The sequence below is a fragment of the Crocuta crocuta genome, unplaced genomic scaffold (genome assembly GCF_008692635.1).
Source record: "Crocuta crocuta isolate KB4526 unplaced genomic scaffold, BGI_CrCroc_1.0 scaffold1, whole genome shotgun sequence".
NCBI classification, from domain to species: domain Eukaryota; kingdom Metazoa; phylum Chordata; class Mammalia; order Carnivora; family Hyaenidae; genus Crocuta; species Crocuta crocuta.
Genome location: NW_027527930.1, coordinates 2,450,418 through 2,474,770, shown reverse-complemented (window position 1 = coordinate 2,474,770; position 24,353 = coordinate 2,450,418). Strand labels below are relative to the sequence as shown.

General features: G+C 37.9%; 1 protein-coding gene across 1 annotated transcript in view; it reads left to right on the top strand.

Moving 5' to 3' along the window:
- Nucleotides 1-570: 570 nt before the first annotated feature.
- Nucleotides 571-24,353, top strand: part of LOC144219984 (sulfotransferase 1 family member D1-like) — a 35,831-nt gene continuing 12,048 nt past the window's right edge. The window contains exons 1-4 of the mRNA XM_077750096.1: nucleotides 571-592; nucleotides 14,236-14,400; nucleotides 22,725-22,850; nucleotides 23,665-23,762. Coding sequence (XP_077606222.1) covers nucleotides 14,253-14,400; nucleotides 22,725-22,850; nucleotides 23,665-23,762 — 372 coding nt within the window. The 5' untranslated portion in view covers nucleotides 571-592; nucleotides 14,236-14,252. The remainder of the gene's footprint in view (nucleotides 593-14,235; nucleotides 14,401-22,724; nucleotides 22,851-23,664; nucleotides 23,763-24,353) is intronic.

The following is a 24,353-nucleotide window of genomic DNA, read 5'->3' as shown; positions in this document are numbered from 1 at the left end:
GTCAGATGATATAGATCAAAAGTGATGTTATAGATCAGGCTCTGGATGGTAAACGTCTCATTTATGGAACAGAATATATTCCAACTTTTCTTGGCTTCATGTTCTTTTCCCTTTGCTCTAACACAGGGAACATGTTCCTGCTGGTCTAATTTGCCCATGCAGTTCTAGAGGTGCGGATAAATCACCTTTAAGTGACAGTTTCTAATAGGAGCACTGGAGCCATGAAACGGCATCTGTTTTTGTTTTTATAGTTGAAATTAAAAGCGAAAGGGCCTCCATTTACTGCACATAATTATTGGACAGTGTTCATTCCAGATCCCATGGATTTCCATGGGCTCTTTGTTTCCACCTATCTACCACCACAGGTAACAACAAAAAACCTTCCCTTCAGCATTTACTACTTTAATCAATAATACATGGACTTTGTACAGCTAATCGTCAGCCTCATACAGCTCTATAGACTATCTTTTGCCTTTGTAATGCATAAGACAAATTATCTTGGTTGACTGAACAATATACAGAGGGAAATTTCCAGTAACTAATTTCTGTAGAAACAAAATCTGGGCCTCCAGATCCTCAAGGCAGGCACCTGGTAAGTGATTTATCAACTCTGTCTTTAAAGTGTCCCTATTTTGTATAAAAACTAAATTTAACAACCAAAAAATTAGAGCATGAGGCATGGAAAATTCTAGTATGGATGTTTTGCTATAAAATGGGAACTATCTGTGAATTCTTAGATCCAGATTTTCTGTCATAAATTCACAGGATTCTTTTTTGTATTTAAAATTGTGTTGAGGTAGTCTGCCTTACTAACTTTAGCTCTGTAAAGCTAAAACTAATTTTTTTTAAGCTAAAACTAATTTTAAAGGCTATTTGTCTGCCACCTCAGTATTTCTGTTAAGCTTAAAGAAATATTTTTGCACGGTCCACTACTAGGTTGAATTCTTTAAAAATCTTTGTGTAAGAATATGAAAATCAGATCTCAGTAAAGATACAAGTCTGCTTTTGTGTATTTTTTGAAACTCCCAAAGAATTGTATTGTATAGATGTTAGACAATGCATTTTCCATTGATGACTGCTTTATTTCCTTTTACAAAAATAATTTGACTATATGGCATGTTTTTCACTACAATACAAATATGATCTTTTTTATCTTTATAGAACCATTATGGTGATGTGTTCTTCAATTTCTACAATTTTATTACTTTCCTAAAGGTTTTGAAATAAGATTTAAGCTACATTATATATTTTTTCATGTGCATCCTCCTATCATCACTTTAATGAAAAACTACTTCAGAATGGTCTCTTCTGTATCCCTTTGACTTTTACCTTGGATTTATTATTTAAGCAATATTCTAAAAATCCCACATTAGTACAAAAAGTCTTAATAAATGAAGAGTCACTTGATATCATTAAATGCTTATTGTAGTAATGAGAATATTTAGTATTATATTTTAACAACAGATGAAAAGAGTTTAATAACCTTTAAATCCAAATATTTTAAGTTAATAAGTCAGATTAATTTATTTGGGCTAATGCTTATGACCAGTCAATACAGATTTTTTCAATGGATAAATGTTTACAATCACATTTTTAAAAAAGAAAGATACAAAGTTTTTCTTCAACATATGAAAATTAGAAGCCAATATTATGAAAACGTTCCAAAATTATATTTTTATTTTAAACATTGAAATAGCTTTGTTAGCTATCAACATGAATAAAGCTATACAGAGCTTTAAAAATCTCTATATCGCCAACTGAAAATGGGGATAATATAGTTGAAGCCCTGTACGATCATATGATACCTAAATTTCCAGATACACTAAAATAGGTGTCTTATGTGTTAAAAAAGAAATTCGTTTGGGGCCACATGACTCATTAAGTGTTTCATGATGGCTCAGAGTATGCAGAGGATATTTTCAACAACAACATGATATATACATTACAAAACTATGAGCCTTTATCTTGCCCTCCCCTTCACTGTTTTGTCCAGTCGTGCACTTCTCTCCCCTCCAGCAACCATCAGTTTGTTCTCTGTATTTATAGATCTGATTCTGCTTTCTGTTTGTTTCTTCTTTTTTATTTTAGATTCCACTTTTGAGTAGAATCACATGATATTTGTCTTTCTCTGACTTCTTTCACTTAGCACAGAACACTGTAGATCCATCCATATTGTCTTAAATGTCATAATCTCATCCTATTTTATGGCTGAGAAATATTCCATTTTCTTTTTTTTTTTATTTTTTAATGTTTATCTTTGAAAGACAGAAAGACACAGCATGAGCAGAGGAGGGGCAGAGAGGAAGAGGGAGGTGCAGAATCCAAAGCAACTCCAGACTCTGAGCTGTCAGCACAGAGCCCGAAAAGGGGCTAGAACTCATGGACTATGAGACCATGACCTGAGCTGAAGTTGGCCACTTAACCAACTGAGCCACCCAGGTGCCCCAGTAATATCCCATTTTCTATTGATAGACACAGGTTGCTTCCATATCTTGGCCTTTGTAAATAATGTTGCAATAAACACATGAGGGGTTGAGTAAATGTCTTTTCCAATTAGTGCTTTCATTTTCTTTGGTAAAATATCCAGTAGTGGAATTATTGGATCATTTTTATTTTTTTTAGGAAACTCCATATGGTTTTCCACAATGGCTGCACTAATTTACATTCCCACCAACAGTGCACAAGGTTCCTTTTTCTCCACATTCTCACCAACACTTGTTGTTTCTTGTCATTTTGACATTAGCCATTCTAACTGGTGTAAAGTAATACCTCTTGTGGTTTTGATTTGCATTTCCCTGATGATTAGTGAGGCTGAGCATCTTTTCATGTGTCTGTTGGACATCTGTATGTCTTCTTTGGAAAACATTCAGGTCCTCTGCCCATTTTTTAAATGGCTGGTTTGTTTTTTAGGTATTAAGTTGTATAAATTATATATTTTGGATATTGATCCCTTATTGAATATATCATTTACAAATATCTTCTCCCATTCTGCAGGTTGTCTTTTTGTTTTGTTAATGGTTTCCTTTGCTGAGCAAAAGCTTTTTATTTTGATGTTGTCCCAATAGTTTATATTTGCATTTATTTCCCTTCTCTAAGGAACCATATCCAGAAAAATGTTACTGTGGCTGATGTCAGAGAAATACTTCCTGGGGTTATGATTCTTTATTTCACTATGTACATGTGTTTGACTTTGAGAATTGCTAATAACATCTCCAAGCCTCAGTTTCCTTTTCTGGAAGATAGGAATAAATAATATCTATCTCATATGTTGCTAGAAAGGTATATCATTATTATTATTATTATTACTATTATTACGGTTAATATATTATTGATCTTTACTCTGTGTTGAGCATTGTTCCAAGTACTTTATTCATTTAATTCTCACAATTATCCAATGTGATGTGACATAAAATAATTCCCGTTTTATAGATGTGGACAACTAGCAAAGAAAATTTACATAAATTATTTAAAATCACACTTGAAACGGCCTTTTGAAAACTGGCTCCAATGCATTGTAAGTGCTCCGTAAAAGTTTATTTCTCCACCTTCTTCCATCTGCCTTTGCCTACTTTTGATCTTACAAAACAGGAAACGTTTACTCAACCTTCTAATCAACTCTGCTGAATATTGCCTATTTCTATGCAGGAGAAATCCAAAGCTCTTCTTTTCAGGTAAAATCATACAGCACCATGGTGACAGAAAAAACAAATTTTAAAGAAAGAAAGACAAAATCCAGTTGAAGAAAAAAGAACCCACATACAAACACACACATACACAATTCTATTTTCAGTGAAGATACATGCTTGTTATCCTATTCCTAAATGCATTTCATTCAGACTTACAAACAAGCAGGCCTTATTAGAAAGCTTCCAAGAACAAAAATGATGATCTCACCAACCTCTTCCATAGCTGTGGTACTAGAGAGCTGTTTTCTGGATTTTATTAGGCCCTGGGGATGCCAAATGAAGAGTATAATTAACTCTTGACCATCAAATACTTACTTTAAAAGACCTTGACAATACAAGAGTGCCTAGTAGCAAATGGCATCCAGTACTTCTTGACTATGTACAAAGAATTGCTTGAGGGTATCAAATAATAGGGTACATTTAACTTGGGAATATCTGTATGAGATGGAGTAGTCAGGTAACTGCAATTATCTCCACTTACATGCTAAAATTGTTAAACACTTTTAAGGCTAATGTCTTGCTCAAGACAGATTACAGGGGCACCTCAGTCAGTTAACAATCTAACTTTTGGTTTCAGCTCAGGTCACGATCTCACAGTTTGAGTAGGAGCTCCACATCAGGTTCTGTGCTGACAGCATGGAGACTGCTTGGGGTGCTCTCTCTCTCTCTCTCTCTCTCTCTCTTTCTCCCTGCCCCTCCCCAGCTCAAGTGCTCTCTCTCTCTCACTCTCTCAAAATTAAATATATAAACATTTTTTAAAAGATAGATTATATGTGTCTTTATATATTAATCTCTGCTTAGCAGAGAATAAATATAAAAACTGAAACATATTATCTCTTTTTGTGAGACTGAGTCAAAGATGAAGAATAGTTCTCTAGATGAAAGAGGATGTATTTTTTTTCTGATTTGAGCCAGTGTTGAAATTTTTAAAAAGCATGAATTGTGAGATTATGATGGTATAAATGGTGACAATATAACACTTTTAGAAATACAGGCCAGACAGTGTGCTACATTTTATTTTTCTTTTCTTTTGTTCCAAGTTTTTACTTAAATTCAAGTTAGTTTGCCGATAGTGTAGAATTGGTTTCAGGAGTAGAATTTGGTCATTTATCATTTACATAGAACACCCAGTAGCATGATGCATTTTCATACACATTAAATTATTTCATTTATGAGATTTTTTTCAAGCTTTTATTTAAATTCCAGTTAATTTCATTTATGAGATTAAAACAATCACAATAACACAATGACAATGATTCTATGAAATGGACACTATCTGGTCAGATGAAGAATTCTATGCTCAAAAAAAGCTCACTTGCTCAAAACTACATATTTGGTAAGTTCTAAATTTTTCTAACAGTGGCCTTTCCAGCAACAAAGCTGAGAGTTTTCACCACTGGATGAGTTAATTCCCAGAATTTGAAATCTGATTTTACCATTTAGAAGTTTTGTGTTACAGGGCACGTTGCATAAACTCTGAAAAGTTCCAATGATAATATCAATTTCAAAGCTATTATTAAGTCAAGTGGAGATACATATTAATATTCTTCATATATTAACATATTATGCCTTGATGTTAATCCATGCTATCTTAGCCAATTAAGTTTGATAATATAAATGAAGATCATTTATAAGATACAGTGTGTGGGAAAAGAACATGGGCTCATTTCTATGTACACAGCAAACAAACAAAAAACAACACTCAAAAAGGCACATAATTTGACATAAACTGTCAAAAGTCATGTAAAACATGCAGAATACTATTTGTATTATTTTTGAGATTTTATAAATAAGAAGCTTTTATCAATGTATGCTTTGAAGTTTGATAAAAGCAAAGCAGCATTTTAATTAGTAGTATCTTAACAGAATCTTTCAGCAATAGAGGAGTGTTCTGTTAAACATCTTCCTTTTTTGTTTCTATTGTTATGACCTAAAACATATAGTTGGTAGCCAGAGAATATTCATTTTACTTAGAATTGTAGAATGTTAGAGGTGAAACAAACCGGAGTGACCATTTTGTGCATTTCTCATATTTTTTAGACAGTTAAAACCTGGCTCAGAAATAGGAGGTGAGTACCTTTGGGTCATACAGTTGGTTTGTGAAAGAGCTCAACTGCCTCACCTCAGGTTCCCAATGTAGTACTTTGAAAAGCCCCACAGATATGGCATTTCTATTGTGAAAATAGTTTAGTCTTTACACATTTAAAAAGGAGTTCATAAAATCTGTCCCACTTAGGTCTATTGAATATCAGGGTGCCTGGGTGGCTCCGTCAGTTAAGCGTGCAACTCTTGATTTCTGCTCAGGTCATGATCTCACAGTTGCTGAGTTCCAGCCCCATGTTGGGCTCCATGTTGAGCATGGAGCCTGTTTGAGATTCTCTCCCCTGCCCCCTTTCCATCTCTTCTGCTTCCTCTGTCTCAAAATAAGCATTTTTAAAAAAAGAATCTGTTGAATATCAATATATCATCACTTTCTAGGAGAATAATGTATTGATTATTGTGATTTTAATATTAACTTTTTCATGATTAAAGCACGTCATATCCTTAGGTACAATATTTCATTATTTTAATTCATTAATAGACATGAAAGCCAATTGTTTTGTTCAGGTTAACATGGATTAACATTGACTTTTATCAGTGTGAAGAATATTGAGTAGTTTCCTAGGGCTTGCAATTGTCTTTCAGAGGAAGTTATATTTCAAGAGACATTTTGCTTACATCTATTTAATTACTTTTTCTTTTTTTAATGTTTTTTCTTTTTTTTTTTTTGAGAGAGAGAGAGACAGCGTGAGCAGGGGAGGATCAGAGAGAGAGGGAGACACAGAATCTGAAGACAGGCTCCAGGCTCTGAGCTGGCTGTCAGCACAGAGCCTGATGCGGGACTCGAATCCATGAACCCTGAGATCATGACCTAAGCTGAAGTCAGATGCTTAACTGACTGAGCCACCCAGGCACTCCTAATTTACTTTTTCTTAGTAATTATATTTGATTTAAAAAAATTTTTTAAAGGGGGTGACTGGATGGCTCAGTTGGTTAAACGTCCGACTTCAGCTCAGGTCATGATCTCAGGGCTTGTGGGTTCGAGCCCCTAGTAGGGCTCTGTGCTGACGGCTCAGAACCTGGAACCTGCTTCCCATTCTGTTTCCTTGCTCTCTGCCCCTCCCCCACTCATGCTGTGTGTCTCTCTCTCTCTCTCAAAAACAAATAAACATTTAAAAATTAATAATTATATTTGGATTACCTACAAAAACTTCACAAAGTCAGTCATTATTCTAGTCTATTCTTTTTGTGTAGTTGACAGCTTGTAAGAAACAATATGAACTTATTTCACTAGTAAACCCAGGTAGAATGAAAGTTTTATATTTAATGCTGAAACCTCTAGAGGCATGTCTGTTTTAATCAAAACATCAACATTAAACTGACTTTTATATCAAATATTTCACCAGATCATGTGAACTTAAAAAAACATGTAGGTTAGTTTCTATCTTTCTGACAGGGATAGAAGGACAAATCCTTATAAGCACTTGTCTTCATACCAACTAAATAGAACTCTTTCAGAAATTAATTTTAGCAATACCATCCAGAGGTAGAAAAATATCGCATATTTACAACATATACACATGGACATCACCCAAATACACAGACATGTAGACCTTAATTTTTTTTTTATTTTCGACATAGTTCACATACAGTGTAGTCTTGGCTTTAGGAGTAGAACCAGTAATTCATGTCTTACATTTGACACCTAGTGCTCATCCTGAAAAGTGCTCTCCTTAATGCTGTTCACCCACTTAGCCCATCCCCACCCCCAGAAACTCTCAGTTTGTATTTCGGAGCCTCTTATGGTTTGCCCCCTCTCTGTTTTTATTTTATTTTTCCTTCCCTTCTTCTATGTTCACCTATTTTGTTTCTTAAATCCACATATCACTGAAATCACATGCTACCTGTCTTTTTCTGACATATCATTTAGCATAATACACTCTAGTTCCATCCTTGTTGTTTCAAATCACAAGATTTCATTCTTTTTCATTGTCAAGTAGTATTTCATTGTATGCATATACCACATCTTTTTTTTTTAATTTTTTTAAATGTTTTTATTTATTTCTAGGAGAGAGAAAGACAGCGTGAGCAGGGAAGGGTCAGAGAGAGAGGGAATCACAGACTCTGAAACAGGCTCCAGACTCTGAGCTGGCAGTCAGCACAGAGCCCGACGCGGGGCTCGAACCCATGAACCGCGAGATCATGACCCAAGCGAAAGTCGGATGCTTAACCGACTAAGCCACCCAGGCGCCCCATATACCACATCTTCTTAATCTATGCATCAGTTGATGGACATGTGGGTCTTTGTGGAAAAACGTTTTAAGATTTGTATTTGTCCCTAGAATTAATCTTATGGAGATTGTGGTAGAATTCAGTCACAAAAGCCCTTTAGCAGTCTGGATTTTAAAAATGCCTCTTTCTCTCTCTCTCTCTCTCTCTCTTTTTTGCTCTTTCAGTCTCAGATGATTATGGGCTGTTTACATTTTAAATGCATGATAAGATGTATAACTTCAAAAATCAGAGAAAGAACTGAAGTTTTTCCAAGAAGTACTTTAATTTCTTAAGGCCAATACTTTACAAGCCTTTAGAGATAAAAGAGGGAAGCTTTTTGTTCTGTTTCATTTTGTTTTTGTTTTTTCTGGGAAACAAGGTTTTTAATCTGTGGCTATAGCCACAACCAGGCACCAGGGGCTGGTGGGAACGTCCGGGCTGGTGGGAACGTCCAGGCTGGTGAGTCCAGCCAAGCCTCCAAGTCACATTGTCTCCTACCTTCAGCAAGCAGAGTGCAGGGTGCTCAGCGACCAGCCGAGGGCATTGAAAGTAGCAACACTCAACCTCAGGTGAAGCACCTGGAAGGTCATGGAAGGTCCCCACAGGATGAGGGAGGACTAGAAACCCAGGACTGGGACTCAGAAGCCCTAGGAACAGGGAAAGTTTTCCAATTTTCCAATTTTTCCAATTTTTTGTTAGGCTTTTGTAATCCTTTAACAAAACTATTTTTGAACTTTTGAAGCCTTTTGGAGGCTTTTAACTTTGCCAATTAAAAGAGGTATTCCATTCTGTTTAATTTGGGAACCCTTACTTTCAAGTGTGCTTCTTAAATCATCATATCTGATCAGAATGATCCTCATATGGCCACTGTATTTCCACGTTGGCCTTCGTAACATTTTTTCCATTTTGCTAGACATCTGGAACATTCTGAGAATATAGTTCTTAGACATAAAGTAAGCAGGTGAACTGAAAGGAAGCACATTCAACTCTCTAGATAGAAGATCCCATTTCTTTTAGCTAGAGTTTTGGGTTTCTTGGGGCCAAACTAATACTTAAGAAGAACTTGCCAAGGGGTTGGGATTTAGTGAGGTGTTTTACAGTGTGCCTCATTGCATGGGAATTTTCTTGAGGTAAGTGGGTGACCTAGTGTCAATCTAACTCATTCTGTGACAAATTTATTCTCACACAGAGACTTTGAGTTAGGCGGTAGGTGCTCTAACAGCTCTGAAGTGCTCAACCTATGCCCACTAATTTTTGCAGCATTTGCACCTCTGAGATTCCCTGCTAGCAGTAACCTTTATTTACATAAAACAAAACAAAAAAATGTACACTTTAACACACCTGCAGTAACCAAAAGATGTCACTGTGGACTGGCCAAGAGACAACCCCATGACACCAGCAAACCCCAATGTGAACTCACCCAGCAGGTGCCATTCAGGGAGACCTTGGACAAGAAATTTGGAAAGGCTTAAACCAGCAAATTCTAGTAAATAAGGACTTTGGACTGGAACTGGGGAAAGCATTATTCCAACATGGACTTGTGGACTGAACCAAGGGCTAAGGATGGGTGTTCTGCTCCTTTAGAGCCTCCTGTCAGAAAGCCAATGAGATCAGTAGCTTGAATGCAAGAAGAACAGAGCCGAAACCAAGACTTACCAAGAGCTCTCAGAAAGGGCCAGAAAAACAATGGACTCAACGGGTTCCTGGGGCACCGTACCTGTGTTTCTTGTTGCTCCTGAGTGCCATCAGAAGTTAATGTTGGATCCCATGGGGAGCCTGGGTGGCTCAGTCAGTTAAGCATCTATCTGACTCTTGATTTCTGCTTATGTCATGATCTCATGGTTCATGGGTTTGAGCTCCACATCAGGCTCTGCACTAACAGTGTGGAGCCTGCTTTGGATTCTCTCTTTCCCTCTCCCTCTTCTCCTCCCCTGCTCATGTTCTGTCTCTCTCTTTCTCTCAAAATAAATAAATAAACATGGAAAAAAAATAAAAAACTATACCTAAAACCTAAAAAAATTAAGAAGTTCACTTTGGATCCCAATACTACCACCAGATTGGTTAAGAATCAAAGTTCAATTGAGTAAATTTTAAGATCAAATTTATTGAATTATTTATGAGTTGGGCAGCATCCCATTTAGCAAGTAGAGAGGAGCTTTCTTATGTTGTTACTAGAGAGTTTTCTAAAAAGATTTATAGTTAAGGTAAGGCCTAGATAACACAGTAGGTGAAACATATTTGGGAGGAAAGAAATGGCCCTGGATTTAAATGTTTTGAATTTGTGGAACAGTCAAGACATTCATAGAAATGTTCAGAATATGTAAATCTTTGTCAGGCTGGTAATATTGACACTCGTATATGTAGGTTACATATAGAGGGTGTTTACAGAGTAGATAAGAATCCTAACACCACATTTGAGGCTTATCACATTTAAGGTGTGAATACTCACATATCTGTCTTTTATGTATGAATTCTAGTTATCATTCTTCTGTTACTACTTAATTCATCATTCCTTATCACTTTACCATGTTCTATTTTTCTTCATGGTACTTATCTCCATATAGCATGTCTATTCTCGTTTTATCTAACTCACATTGACTCCCTAAGAGTAGGTATTTCACTGAGAATTTTCCTGTAGTATCCACAATATGCTGAATAGTACAATACAGACTATACTATAGAAAACAAAAACAAAAACAAACAAACCCCACCAAAATATCACTGGCTTAACATAATGAAGAATTCTTTTTCACTGTCATAGTCTGAAGCAGGGGAGGAAGATCACTTCAATCTTGGCAGATCTAAGCATCTGAACACACAGATTAGAAGGGCTCCATGACCCTGGAAGAAAGGACTGGAGGGTCAAAAAAAGGATTTACATCACCCACAGCCCAGTGGCCAAAACGTAGTCACATGCTCCAAATCTTACTGCAAGGGAGACTGAAAAATACTCTCTGTGCTTGGAAAGTGGTAAAGGTATTGTGAATACATAGCATTTTCTCTGCCCTGGCCCTTGCCTACAAATAGCACTTGGTACCCAGTACTGCCCAGCAAATACTAGTTTTTAAAAAATCAGAACTTGTTATTTAGCAATGGTGGTGGGGCAGGGTGGGACAATGACTAATTAGGAACTTTTAAAACTTTACATTTCTAATGCTTTTTTTCCACAGGCATTAAAATTAGCAAATATTGACAGAAAATATGGTAATACCAATACCATCAAATCATTACCCAATGCTGTCATAAATTTACTTTTGAGGTATAGCAAACACAAGAATCAACTTAATAGTATCTATTGTATTGTATTAGAACTTTAGGGTATTTATAAATCCTAAGACTGTTGGTAAAAGCAAAATAATAATAAAGATAATAATAATATGTAGTTACCCTTAGCACAGAGCCTGCTTTGGATCCTCTGTCCCCCTCTCTCTTTTCCCCTCCCCAGTTCTTACTCTCTTTCTCTCAAAAATAAACATTTAAAATAATAATAATATTAATCTTTAAATATATACTCTTCCCCTGTGATGCTTAGGAAATCCCAGAACCACTAATATATTACCACCCTTTCATAGTAGGACAGAGCTATTGTTGACACTGTGCAAAACGGTGGGTCAGTGGATTCTCCTATTCTGGTGGAGAACAGCCAGAAACCCAGTATACCCCAGACACGCTTAATTACACAGAAAAAATCCTGAAGTCTTTAGTTTCTTACAACAGAATTAGGCAAAGTGTTTACACACTCCACCTCATTGGCACTCTAACCTCACAGGCCTTCTCTCTCCCATTTTAGGGCCTTTGCACCTGTTCTTTCCTGATTGGAAAGTTCTCTTCTCCAAATTGGCCCTTGCTCATTGGTCAGGGGAAACATTTCTAAGCAGCTTGATTCTGTCAGTTTCCCTCTATTTATGGAATATATCTCTGCTTTGTCATGATGAAAATTTCAATTTACTGGCAACTGTTTCTTTCTTTGGTGTATCATACTTTCCCACTCACTTCTAAGCACCACGAAGATAGCTACAGGTTTTTATAGTCCTTAGATTCTCCAGTCCAGCGTGTGCCAGATATTAAACAATAATAGCCAATCAATATTTTTGAATTGATTAGTTAATTTTGCTTTCACAACACTGTCCTCTATGTTAGTATGCACAAAGTTAGTGAAAATCAAAATAAAACAAGTAACAAAATAACAAAACCTGGTAACTAGCCAAGTGGGAACTTGTACACTTTGTCCGTTTTTCTGTGATACACTTTGTTTTCTTTTTCTTAAACATTTTTCAATGTTTTTATTTATTTATGAGAGAGAGAGAGAGAGAGAGAGAGACAGCAGGAGCATGGGAGGGTCAGAGAGAGAGAGGGAGACACAGAATCCAAAACAGGCTCCAGGCTCTGACCTGGCTGTCAGCACAGAGCCTGATGCGGGGCTCGAACCCATGAACTATGAGATCATGACTTGAGCCGAAGTCGGACTCTCAACCAACTGAGCCACCTAGGCGCCCCTTGATATATTTTGATATAGTGGAGAACATAGCTGGGATTACTCTGGGTAGTATGTTCACTATAACAGTGTTAACTTTTGCAGTCCATGAACACAGAATATCTTTCCATTTATTTGTCTTCTTAAATTTATTTCATTAAGTCTTACAGTTTTCAGTGTACAGTTCTTTAAACTCTTTGGTTAAATATATTCCTAGATATTGTATTATTTTTGATGCACTTATAAGTGGATTGTCTTCTTAATTTGCTTTTGATAGTTTGTTAGCATATAGAAACACAAAAGGGTTTGTATATGGATTTTGTATCCTTCAAGTTTATAATCTTTTAAAATCAAAAGTATTTGCATGAGGCAGTGTAGGGGTGGAGCTGGGAGGACTTGAAAAGGAAAAAAAGACAAGAAATTGCACATGAGAAAAGGAACAGGTTAAATTATACCCGTTGGCTCCAGAGACACCTGATTTTAATTCTTGAAGAGAAGTTCAGCAGCTGCCAGAGGGCTCAGGAAGCCTGATAAACCCAACAGATAGTCTCTGTTTTTCTAGAACTTTAAACAAAGAAAAATAACCACTTTGGCTCATGCTAAATTGGGAAAAGAACAAGTTTCAAAGTAGGGCTTAGGATGGACTTCAAGCTCTTCCCCTTATATGTGATAGCTGAAGAAAGATAAGACTACCTGTATTAGAGCGTGCTGAGAACATAAAACCATACATGACATCACTGGTGTTAGAAAGTACCTCGGAGCAATGTCTCTCCGATGCTACACCTATTCCAGGCTTGCGTCTTTCACACAGCTTTTTATTGTCATTTCCTTCTTCCCCGCCCTCCCTCTTATACATACTTTCATTCTTGTGGTCTGTTAAATATAACTTAGATGGAATCATTTGCCAGTCTTACCTAGTAATTTAAAGGAGGGCAGTACTACATAAGGCCACTCTTCAGTTTACAGTTAAGAAGGCCCTGGAGTGCTCCGGTGGCTCAGTCAGTTAAGCATCGGACTCTTGTTTCCAGTTCAGGTCAGAGTCTCACTGTTGGTGAGAGGGAGCTGTGCATCAGGCTCTGTGCTGACTACTTGGGATTAGGATTCCCTCCTCTCTCTCTCTCTCTCTCTCTGTCCTTCCCCCACTCGCCCTCTCTCTCCCTCTTTCTCTCTCAAAATACATAAAGAAGAAGAAGACTCAGTGCAGTTATGGGGCTTGTTTAAATCCCTCCTGCGATGAATTGGCAGCGCTGTGGTTACTGTCCCCTTACTCCGAAGTCCAGCACTTGTATTACCGATCCCAGAAATCTTTGCCTCGGGGCGCCTGGGTGGCTTAGTTGGTTAAGCGTCCGACTTTCGCTTAGGTCATGATCTCGCGGTTCGTGGGTTTGAGCCCCGCGTCGGGCTCTGTGCTGACTGCCAGCTCAGAGCCTGGAGCCTGTTTCGGTCTGTGACTCCCTCTCTCTCTGACCCTCCCCTGCTCACGCTGTCTCTCTCCTAGAAATAAATAAAACATTAAAAAAAAAAAAGAAATCTTTGCCTCAATACTCCAGTGAACAGTGTTGATGATATATGAAATAAATTGTTCAAGACCTTCTAAGTGTTTATAATACTTCTTCTTCTTTTACTGATTCATAAGGCACAGTAATGTGATCTAATGCTGCTAGATTAATAGTAAAGAAATACTGAATTATCTAATAAAACATCAGCTTATTTTGATTACTGCTATTGAAACAAAGCCTTCTTAACATGCTTCCTCTTGTTTAGAATCTAGTTTCTGAAAAATGGACAAGAAGGTGGACATCTTCAGGAGGGAGTTAGTGGATCATCAAGGTGTCCCCATCTTCTGGGGTACTGCTGAGGAGTGGTGGCAGGTGGAGTCATTTGAGACCCGACCAGATGACCTTCTGATCGCAACCTACCCCAAATCTGGTAAGATCTTTTTATTTATTTGTACTCACTGGTTATCAATACATATGTGTAAGCCCACCAGTCTCATCGCTAGTGAAGGGAACAGAGTAGCAGCTGCTGGGACAGGTTTGTCTGAAATCAGATAAACTCACTTTCGATTCTGAAAGATCTGCCGCTGAGTGAGGGCTAACCTGAGGGAAAATTAATGCCATAGTCTTATTTTCCTTTTTAAAATGAATTGTTTTAATGTTTTTATTTATTTTTGAGAGAGAGAAAGAGTGACAGAGTGTGAGTGGGGTGGGGAGACAGGGAAAGGGGGAGACACAGAATCCAAAGAAAGTTCCAGGCTCTGAGCTGTCATCAAGGGGCTGGAACTTGTGAACCATGAGATCATGACCTGAGCCGAAGTTGGATGCTTAACTGACAGAGCCACCCAGGGGCCCCCTATTAAATATATTTGGTAAAATATTTTATTATTTTAAACACTTTATAAACACATTTAGAAATATTTTGCTATAATGTTAAACAGCTGCTGACCTCAGTGTATGATCTCAGAAAAAAGAATTTAAGATGACTCAATAAGAATCACTAATTTTTATTTTTCCAGATCTCTTTGTGATAGAGTCCAATTCATCCAGTGTTAGATATACAAAGACATATCAGAGAATGAATTTCTGTTGCCTTTTATCCAGCTAATTTACTTGAGCCCACAATGAATCAATGTTCCAATTGCTAAATTCTCTAAAGTCAACTTTCCTTTATATTTCTACTTTATTTCTTTTTTTTTAAGTTTATCTATTTATTTTTTGTGGGGGAGGGACAGAGAGAGAATCCCAAGCAGGCCCTTCACTGACGTCAGCGCAGAGTTGACACTGGGCTTGAACCCACAGACTGTGAGATCATGACCTAAGCCCAAATCAAGAGTTAGTTGCTTAACTGACTGAGCCACCCTGGTGCCCCTTTCTGCTTCATTTCTTAAAGGAATTGAGAAAAAGAAGGTTTTAATAAGGACATTGACTACTAATCCTCTTTTTATTTTATAACTGTTAAAATTACTTCATAGGAGTATGTAACAAAGCCTGGGAGAAACACCTGGGTCTTTGGAGATTCTAATGCCAAAATTATAAACACGGCATGAGAACAAAGATTATAAACACGGCATGAGAACAAAGAGCTCTTATCAGAAAACAAACAAATATACAATACAGACCTTTGTAGGAATGGAAAACAAGCCTGTTTGGGCAAAAACTTTTTTTTCTTTCTTCCTGCTACTTACATTGCTCTCTGAGCAATTTTCCAAACTCAGACTATTTGGAACCAAAACTACTTTGCGTTTCCTGGTTGAGGCACGAGTTTAGAAAAGATAGGGCAATTACTAAAAATATAAATGATCTTTTGTTTTTGTTATTTAAAAAAATATATTCACCAGCAGGAAACCATTAGGATGATCTTTGGAAGTTACCATGTACAAATGGTTCATTTGTGAAAGTGTTTTTTTGAAGCTGAATTCTTTTGACAGTGAAAGCTAGGTGGCTAGCTGGCCACATGTAAAGTAATTGAATACTCTGCGGTCACTTTTTGTCTTTGATTTTTTTTTCCCTTTACGAGCTGTTGAAAACTTGTCTTGAAGTTATTAATATATCAATCCCCTGTTAGGAGCCAAGCTAACTTATTCATTATATGAGGCAAATCATGAGCTTTATATTTCAAAAATTATGGAAAATAAACATTTCCAACTTGAGGCATAGCAAAAACAGTACTTCTTTCCATCAGATCTGAGTGGCACAATTTGAACCGTCCGCTGACAGGAAATGAAATGTGTTATATTGTGTTTTGGAACTTAGGTCTCTTTTTTCCCATGAATATTTGCTTAAGCCTTACCCAGATCAGGCAACAAAATTTTCATGGATAGTATGAAACTCCAATTTTTCTTAGCACTGTAATTGTCTTTAGAAGGATGGGAGAGATAGTCTCATATTCATGATTCAGTGACAAGAAGGAAGAAGAATTGTCCACAAAAAAGGACTAAAAAGAAGGCCTAAAGTACTCTCATTTATGGAACTAATTCAAAGGTGCATCCTTGTGCTGTGGTAGGAAAGCAAACAAACTAACAAACAAACAAAACCCAAAAACCTCAAGGCGACCTGACTATACAAGTATGTGACTACATCCCTCACGACCTTGTACTGTGAGACCACTTAATCGGCTGCATGTTACCATATATGGGAAACAAAGAAGAAGTAAAATATATTTAAAAACGATACCGCGTGGACTGTGGGGGCTCAGTTCTTTGGGTACGAACCCAACTGAGCTGTTCGGGCACGAATACATTTGCTTCCTCAGTGAAAGAAAAGCCTCAGTGTCACGACTCTCTGTGTGAGAATCCTGCTACATTTGGGGGTGGGGGGCTCATGTCTGGGATTCAGAGACAGTGCGTTTCCACCTTCTTTGCCACTGGGGATGCGAACCGCAGAGCATCGGGAGAGGCAGCCTCTCCTGGCGCCTGTGGACCATTTGATTCACACGAGATCAACCTATCCTGGAGCACCAGGTGAAGATACCGTGTGAGCACAAGGGCACGCGTGAGGCCCAGGAACTTACCCATTGGACTGGTAAGAGTCCGGGCTCGTTTTGGCAGCCTTGCTCCTAAAAGGCAGAAGCGGCTATAAAAAACAAATTTAAAAAAAGGAGGTGGGGGGCGCCTGGATGGCTCAGTCAGTTAAGGGGCTGACTTTGGCTCACGTCAGATCTCATGGTTAGTGGGTTCAAGCCCTGCATCGGGCTCTGTGCTGACAGCTCAGAGCCTGGAGCCTGTTTCAGATTCTGTGTCTCCCTCTCTCTCTGCCCCTCCCCCTCTCATGCTCTGTCTCTGTCTCAAAAATAAATAAACTATAAAAAAAATCTAAAAGGCAGAAGGGGGGCCTGATCACCTCCCAGAGTTGCCCTCGCAGTTCCACAAGGGATGAGAAAGAAGTCACAACTCTAAGGCGCTGAAGGTAGGGCAGTGGATTGGAGTCGCCCTATGACGGGGTGTGGGGGCTCCTCTCTCATTCATTTCCTGGGTCAATGACTAGGATACCCAGAACCAACTGTCTCTGGTTAGTCTACCTCAGATCAAGCACTGTAAGGAGTATTCCCCAGGAGCTGCAGAAACCCCCTTTGTTTCAGGGAAGCTCCCTGTCTTCTCCAGACTGACATGGACTGCCTAATTCCACTAGTGGAGAACAAAACAAAACAAAATAAAAAACTGGAGTCTGCTCCTCTGTCTAAGCTGACAAGATTTTAAACTGGGAATTCTCTTTCTCTGCCTTCTGCCAGCACCTCGCCTCTCCTGCCTTCCCTCCTCGCCCCCACCTTCCTGTTTCTGCACCATCTGGGGTGCAGCCTGCATTCCTCGCTGCTCCTCCTCCCACCCGAGACATTGTGGAGCAAAGACCACCCTTTTCAGATTTTCCCACCAGTGCTTTCAGTAAAAATTAACCATGGGGAACAAACTGTCTTAAATGGACGCAGGTAAAATGTATTCAGGGTTTAAGCTAATTTAAGTTTGTTGGTTTGATATAGATAATGTTTATCAACATTAAATAAAAAATAAATTATCCTACCTAGATTTACTAAAGGTCTAATAAGCTCATCTTCTCTCGGTTCCAATTTGTTGGCAAAAAGATGACTTAAAGTAATGGTTAACCTTGTCTGTCCCATAGTTTTCATGGGTAATTGTTAAGATAGATTTAACAGTCTTTGGTAACCCAAAACGTCACATTTTTGCTTGCATGACAAATTGGCATTAAGTTCATCGGGTATCTAATGAGATAAGAGGCTAAAGTGCTCATTACTAGATGTAGGTTTGTACTTTTGACTTGTTGCAGGAAAACTAAGGATATTTGGATCTGTTGGAAAACATGCTTTGTGCTTAACTGATTCATAAGTTTGCCATCTAAGAAATTCTGATGTAACAGTTCACAATTGGTTACTACTTAGTTTTCACTGGAGACTAAGTTTTCGAAGAGTTAAAATTCTGCTAAATGTAGTTAAGACTGATCAAAATAAGGAAGGCAACTCTGTATGTAAAACAGTAGATGTATAAAAATATATAAGGAATAGAAATACATTTTTTGTTAAAGTAAAAAAAAAGTAATTTTGTCCTAAATGAGATGGGTTGTTTGAGGGAAAAAAAGGCTCAGGTCAGAATCTAAAAGCAAAGGAAAGTTGTGAAAGGTTTGTGAAGAAAAATCTTAAAATTTTTTTTTTATATTTGGTCAGGAGGTCTAAGGTTAAACATTTAAATTACTCTAAATTAGCCGCTATCTTACAGACACAAGGTAAATCCCGGTGGCCTTCCTGGAAAGGTTAAGGGAGGCTCTCATTAAATATATAGCTATCTCCCATAACACTCCGGAGACTGAGACGTTTCTGAAAGACAAATCTGTCACTGGATCAGCCCCAGATTTTTGGAAAAAACTGCAAAAACTGACTATTGGTCTGGAAGGGACCCTGGAGGGGTTCTTAGGAGCTGCCAACTGGGTATATTACAATCAAGATCAAGAGGAGAATAAAAAAAAAAAAAAAAACAGAAAAGGAGGCTTTAAAAAAATTGGAGGCCTTAGTTGTAGCCTTAGGTACCATGTCAGAACGGACTTCCCAAGGTCCTGGCACCAAGTGCCATTTATATGTCCATTCAGAACACTACAAATGAGAACATCCTCAGGGGACAATCAAAATGAAAACGCCATAAGCCATGCCCCTTATGTGGAGACAATCACTGGTGATCTGAATGTCCTCAGGGACCTCTATCTGTGAGAGCTCAGATAACCAATGTCCCTAGAAGGGACTGACAGGGCCTGGGACCCCTCAAGGTGGCTTTCCTAAACCAACGGTCTAACAGAAACGCGGAGCCTTGAATAACTCTAAATATAGAAGAAAAACTGGTTGATTTCCTTCTTGACACCAAAGCCCACCTTCTCTGTCCTCCTTTCCACGCCAGGGCAACTATCCAAACACAGCACGATGATTAGAGGCATACCCAGAAAACATATCTAAAATTTTCTCTCAGCTTCTGGGACATATATGGGGAAAACTAATTTTTTCTTCTTCTTTCCTGATAATACCAGAGAACCTTACTCCCTTGCTAAGAAGGGACATTATAATTAAAATAGAGACTATAGTATTACTAGCTCTAGAACAAATAAACAATTGTGTGAGTTTTTGGTAATTACTGGATATTGTAGGCTACAGATACCAGGGTTCAGGAAAATTGGCTGCCTGCTATATCAATTATTAAAGGAGACTCAATCCCACCTACTCTCCTAAGCAAATAAACTGGGGTCTGAATCATAGACACTGTCTCTAGCCCTTGGAATGGTTACAAACAGAACCGGGCAATTACTATTACCAACCTCATAGAGATCAAAGATCAGTAAAATGCAGCATCAGGCCTTTAATGAGGGAGGGGCAAAACTTATCAAATGGCCCAAAGGATGTTTACTGGAGAAGCTTTGTCAAGGACAGTTCAGCAAATAGTATCAGCCTGTGAAATATGTCTTCCAAATGATCCTCTCCACCACAAACTTGCTCTCCCAGGCAATTAAGGAACTGGAGGCTATCCAGGAAAGACTGACAATTAGGTGTCACTCATATACCAACGTCAAAGGAATTCCAGCATTTGTTGGTATGGGTTGATACTTTTACTAATTGGGCAAGGGCCTTCCTCTGCAGGACAAAATTGGCACAAAAAGTAATAAAAGTCTGCTTTATAAAATAATACTCAGGTTTGGCTTACCTAAAAAGTTGCAAATTCATAATGGTAAATGGCTGCCTTGATTCTTTCCCTAGTAGAACTCCTGGCTCTTGGAAATGGTTTACACCTCAAAATAAAGCAAACTACCCGCTTATACTCGCCAAAACTCTAAATAACACCTCACAAGCATAGATGCTTTAAAAAAAATATTTTTAATTAAGTTGGGGCCAAACTGTTGGAAATAGAGCCACCATTGATTAGTTACTGCTCCTGCTCCCCCATCACCTGGGTTATGAGAGATTCCCTGACATATGTTGTTTACAAAGTCAGGGCCTCTCCTAAATTGTTTGACAGATTTGGGAACTGGGGACATTATCTTAGATGCTATCTTGTTGGTCAGTATAATCCTTGCTTTGTGTTATAATCTCTTGTGTCTGCTAATGTTTATGCCACCTCATGCCTGCCAGCCTTCCTGTAGAACCATACTGTGGGCCACTCGACCGACCCTTGGGTAGACTCCAACGGCTGTACCCCCTACACCATCCCTTATCAGCTTGAAGAAGCCAGAATGGCCATCATTCCTTTTCCCTAACAGCAGTTATAGACCCTATTCCAGGGGAGAAATAAATAGGGAAAGGTTAACATTAGGCACGGAGAGATAAGGGACCTTCAGGAGGCAGACTGCAGCTATAGGTGGGAGGCTGAAGAAACAGATAGGGTTCTCCCCTTATAAAATCCTTAATGGGCACCCTCCCCCCATTATCCAGGACATAAGAGGGGATCTAAATGACATAGGCAATTTAACCCAATCTAAGGCAACAGATGCAGGCCTTGGCTCTACCCTAGCCACCTTTCACCATGGGGTTAGGGAGCGATTACCTGTAAATCTGACCACAGATCCTCACCCTTTTAAACCAGGAGATACAATATGGATAAAAGAGTAGAATGTCCAACCCCTATAACCCCTCTGGAGGGGCCCGTTCACTGTCATCTTGTCCACCCCTACTGCAGTAACGGTGGCTGAAGTGGGTCCCTGAATTCATTACATGAGGGTGAAGCCAGCATTTTGAAACTGGGAGCTGACCCATCAGTGCCATGTAAGCTGACCATATGGAAGAAGCAATCTGCAACGCTAGAGGCTCTGGGAGACTGCAGCCCTGCTTGAGTCACTCCGGAAGCCGACTAATCTACACACAGCAGAAGCTTGAGGAATTGACAGTCCGGTGGAGCAAAAGACTGCTCTTATTTTCTATATCAAGCAGGCTCCACGCTGTCAACGAAGAGCCTGACACAGGGCTTGAACTCAGTACCTGTCAGATCATGACCTGAGCCAAAATCAAGAGTCCAAAGCTTAACTGACTGAGTCACCCAGGCACTCCATATTTACTTTTTTAGCACATCTTCAACTGATCATTGAACACTTTAGACAATTAAATGTCTTTATATACAGACGTATGATGATATTACCTCCCTATAAACTCATCATAAGTTGAAAATGTATTTATTATTTTTAGTATAATTTATTGTCAAGCAATTGGCTGACATACATATGTACAGTGTACAGTGTGCTCTTGGTTTAGGGGGTAGATTCCTGTGATTCATTGCTTACATACAACACCCGGTGTTCATCCCAGTAAGTGCCCTCCTCAACCACCAAACATCAGGTTAGCCTAACCTAGCCTATCTTAAATGTGCTCAGAACATTTACATTAGCCTGTAATTGGGCAAAATCATCCAACACAAGACCTATTTTGTACTAAAATGCGAAATATCTCATGTAGTCTATTGAATACTGTACTGGAAGTGAAAAATGGAATGGTTGTATAGGTACAGATGGGTTGTAAGTAAATCCATTGTTGACCCTCGTTATTGCCTGGAGGACTGGAGTTGAAGCTGCACTGCTCAGCATTGTGAGAGAGCATTGTATTACTGATCACTGGCCCGGGAGATCAACATTTTAAATTTAAATTTCCATTTCTACTGAATGCCTATGAGTTTCACACCATCATTAAGTCAAAAAAGAATCATAAGACAAACCACGATAAGTGGGAGAGCATTTGTAGTGATAAAGATCTGAGTGATTTGATCTGCTCTGCTCAGTGAAGATGTATTGTCCTCTGTTTGTGAGTAGCACACTAGTCCCCACAGGCACACTTCACAAAGTTCTCTTTGTGTCCTCTCTTCATACCTCCACCAAATGCTGAACATTTTTACCTCAAGTATGCTTTAGTCCCAAAGCCTAATAATATCTTTTGATATTAATAAGAAATGTACAAATTGAAATTGGCTACTTCCCTCTCCATTCCACTCAGGAGGGTGGGCTACATAACTTACCTCCTGTCTCTTATATTCTCCATGTTTTACTTCCTTTTCATGAATTACTTTATGATTATTTTGGCCAAATTGACTCTCTCTCTGTCACATCACACACACACATACACAATACATATGTATATGTTCAAGGTAGATGATGATGTCTCCTATAAAAGGGAGAAGAGAGAAAGGGAATGGAAATGAAAAGCACCTTTCTGTTTTCCCTACCTATATTGACCTTCTTATACTCTTTTTGACAGAAAAGTTTAAAGTTGTTCCATTTTTTCCCCCTTAGGAACAACCTGGATCAGTGAAATATTGGATTTGATCTATAATAAAGGGGATGTGGAGAAATGTAAGCAGGACACAATATACAAACGAGTGCCGTTCATGGAAATGATAATTCCTGGAGTGGAGAATGGTATTTTCCCTTAATGTTCCTTTTCCCCATAGCCATAAATCCCCCTATCATTTTGTGGTGTCTGAAGGATTCATGATGGACTCGATATAGACAGAACTTGGACAGTTAACTCATAAGTGTCTACAATGGAAGAGTAAGAAAGTAGCTATACTGATAACCATATTATACTCTTCTTGCACCCGAAGATAATATCTGTGTTAGAGGAGATTTTGATGAGAATATTTTTTTTCTTAATAGCACAAGAGGAATTCTTCAACATTTAAATATTGTAGGATAATTATATAGAAAAATTCAGTGTTTGATCCAATATAAAATCGTGTCTACTGCTTGTTAGCTGATATTTGCAGACTCAAGGAACAGAACAATGGATGACAATGAATTATTAAAATTGTATTAGTTATGAGCCTCTTGGCTTAACTTGATCTTATAATTTGAAGATAAGAAAGCTGGAAAGGAATTTTGAAATCCTCTAGTTCAATTTCCCCATATTGTAAACAAGAAAAAGAGAAAGATAAATGAAGGAAAATTTGGATGCCTTGACATGGACCTGTTGCTATTTCTGCCTTATTGAGATATTGTATCTGAGGATACTACAGACAGCTATTGCCTGTAATACATGCAAAATAAAACAGAATAAGTAACCAGAATTTATCAGTTTGGAGCTGACTGTAGATTTTATAAGTATATGAAGCCATATAGCCATATAATCATTTCAAGCTGTATAGTGGGGTTAGTGTTTACAAAGTCTTAGATTACATTCTCATTAACCTTTATGATTCCACGCTTATAATGTGTTTAACTTTTGTGCTTGTAGGTGTGGAGTATTTGAAAAAAATGCAGTCTCCTCGATTAGTGAAAACACACCTACCTGTTCAACTTCTCCCTCGTTCGTTTTGGAAGAATAACTGCAAGGTAGCAAATTTTAAAGAAAACAAATCTTTATTTGTGTTGAAATTTCTTTCATCAATCATACAGAATCTATGATGGGAGATTGCAACCATTGGACAAATAATTGCAAAAAATAACAATGTGATCCCCATATCCCAAATATTGAAAAAACACCAGTGAACACCAGTGTCATAGATATATAGACATAGACTTAGTGCCCAAGCACTGAGAATCATTCAGGTTTTCTGTTCTCTAAAATGCGTGTTTTTCTGTCTAGATCCCTTCCTTCACTATCTACCTTTAAATATTTAATATTTAAGTACCCTAACAAATTTAAGTACTCTAACAAATATCTAATATTTAAATACTCAAGTAATTATTTGATATTTAAATAACCTTAGAACTGCCTCTTCATAAATTCAATTAATTATAATTTACAAATATGGATTTATAATTATATATACATATATATGGATATGAATTCAGTTAGGCTTCCTTATTTAAATAATCATTTTAATTCAAGTATAACATTTAGAGAATTACATAAATCCTAGACATACAGCTTCATGAATTTTTACAAACTGAGTATGCCCATGAAACCAGCACCCAAATCAA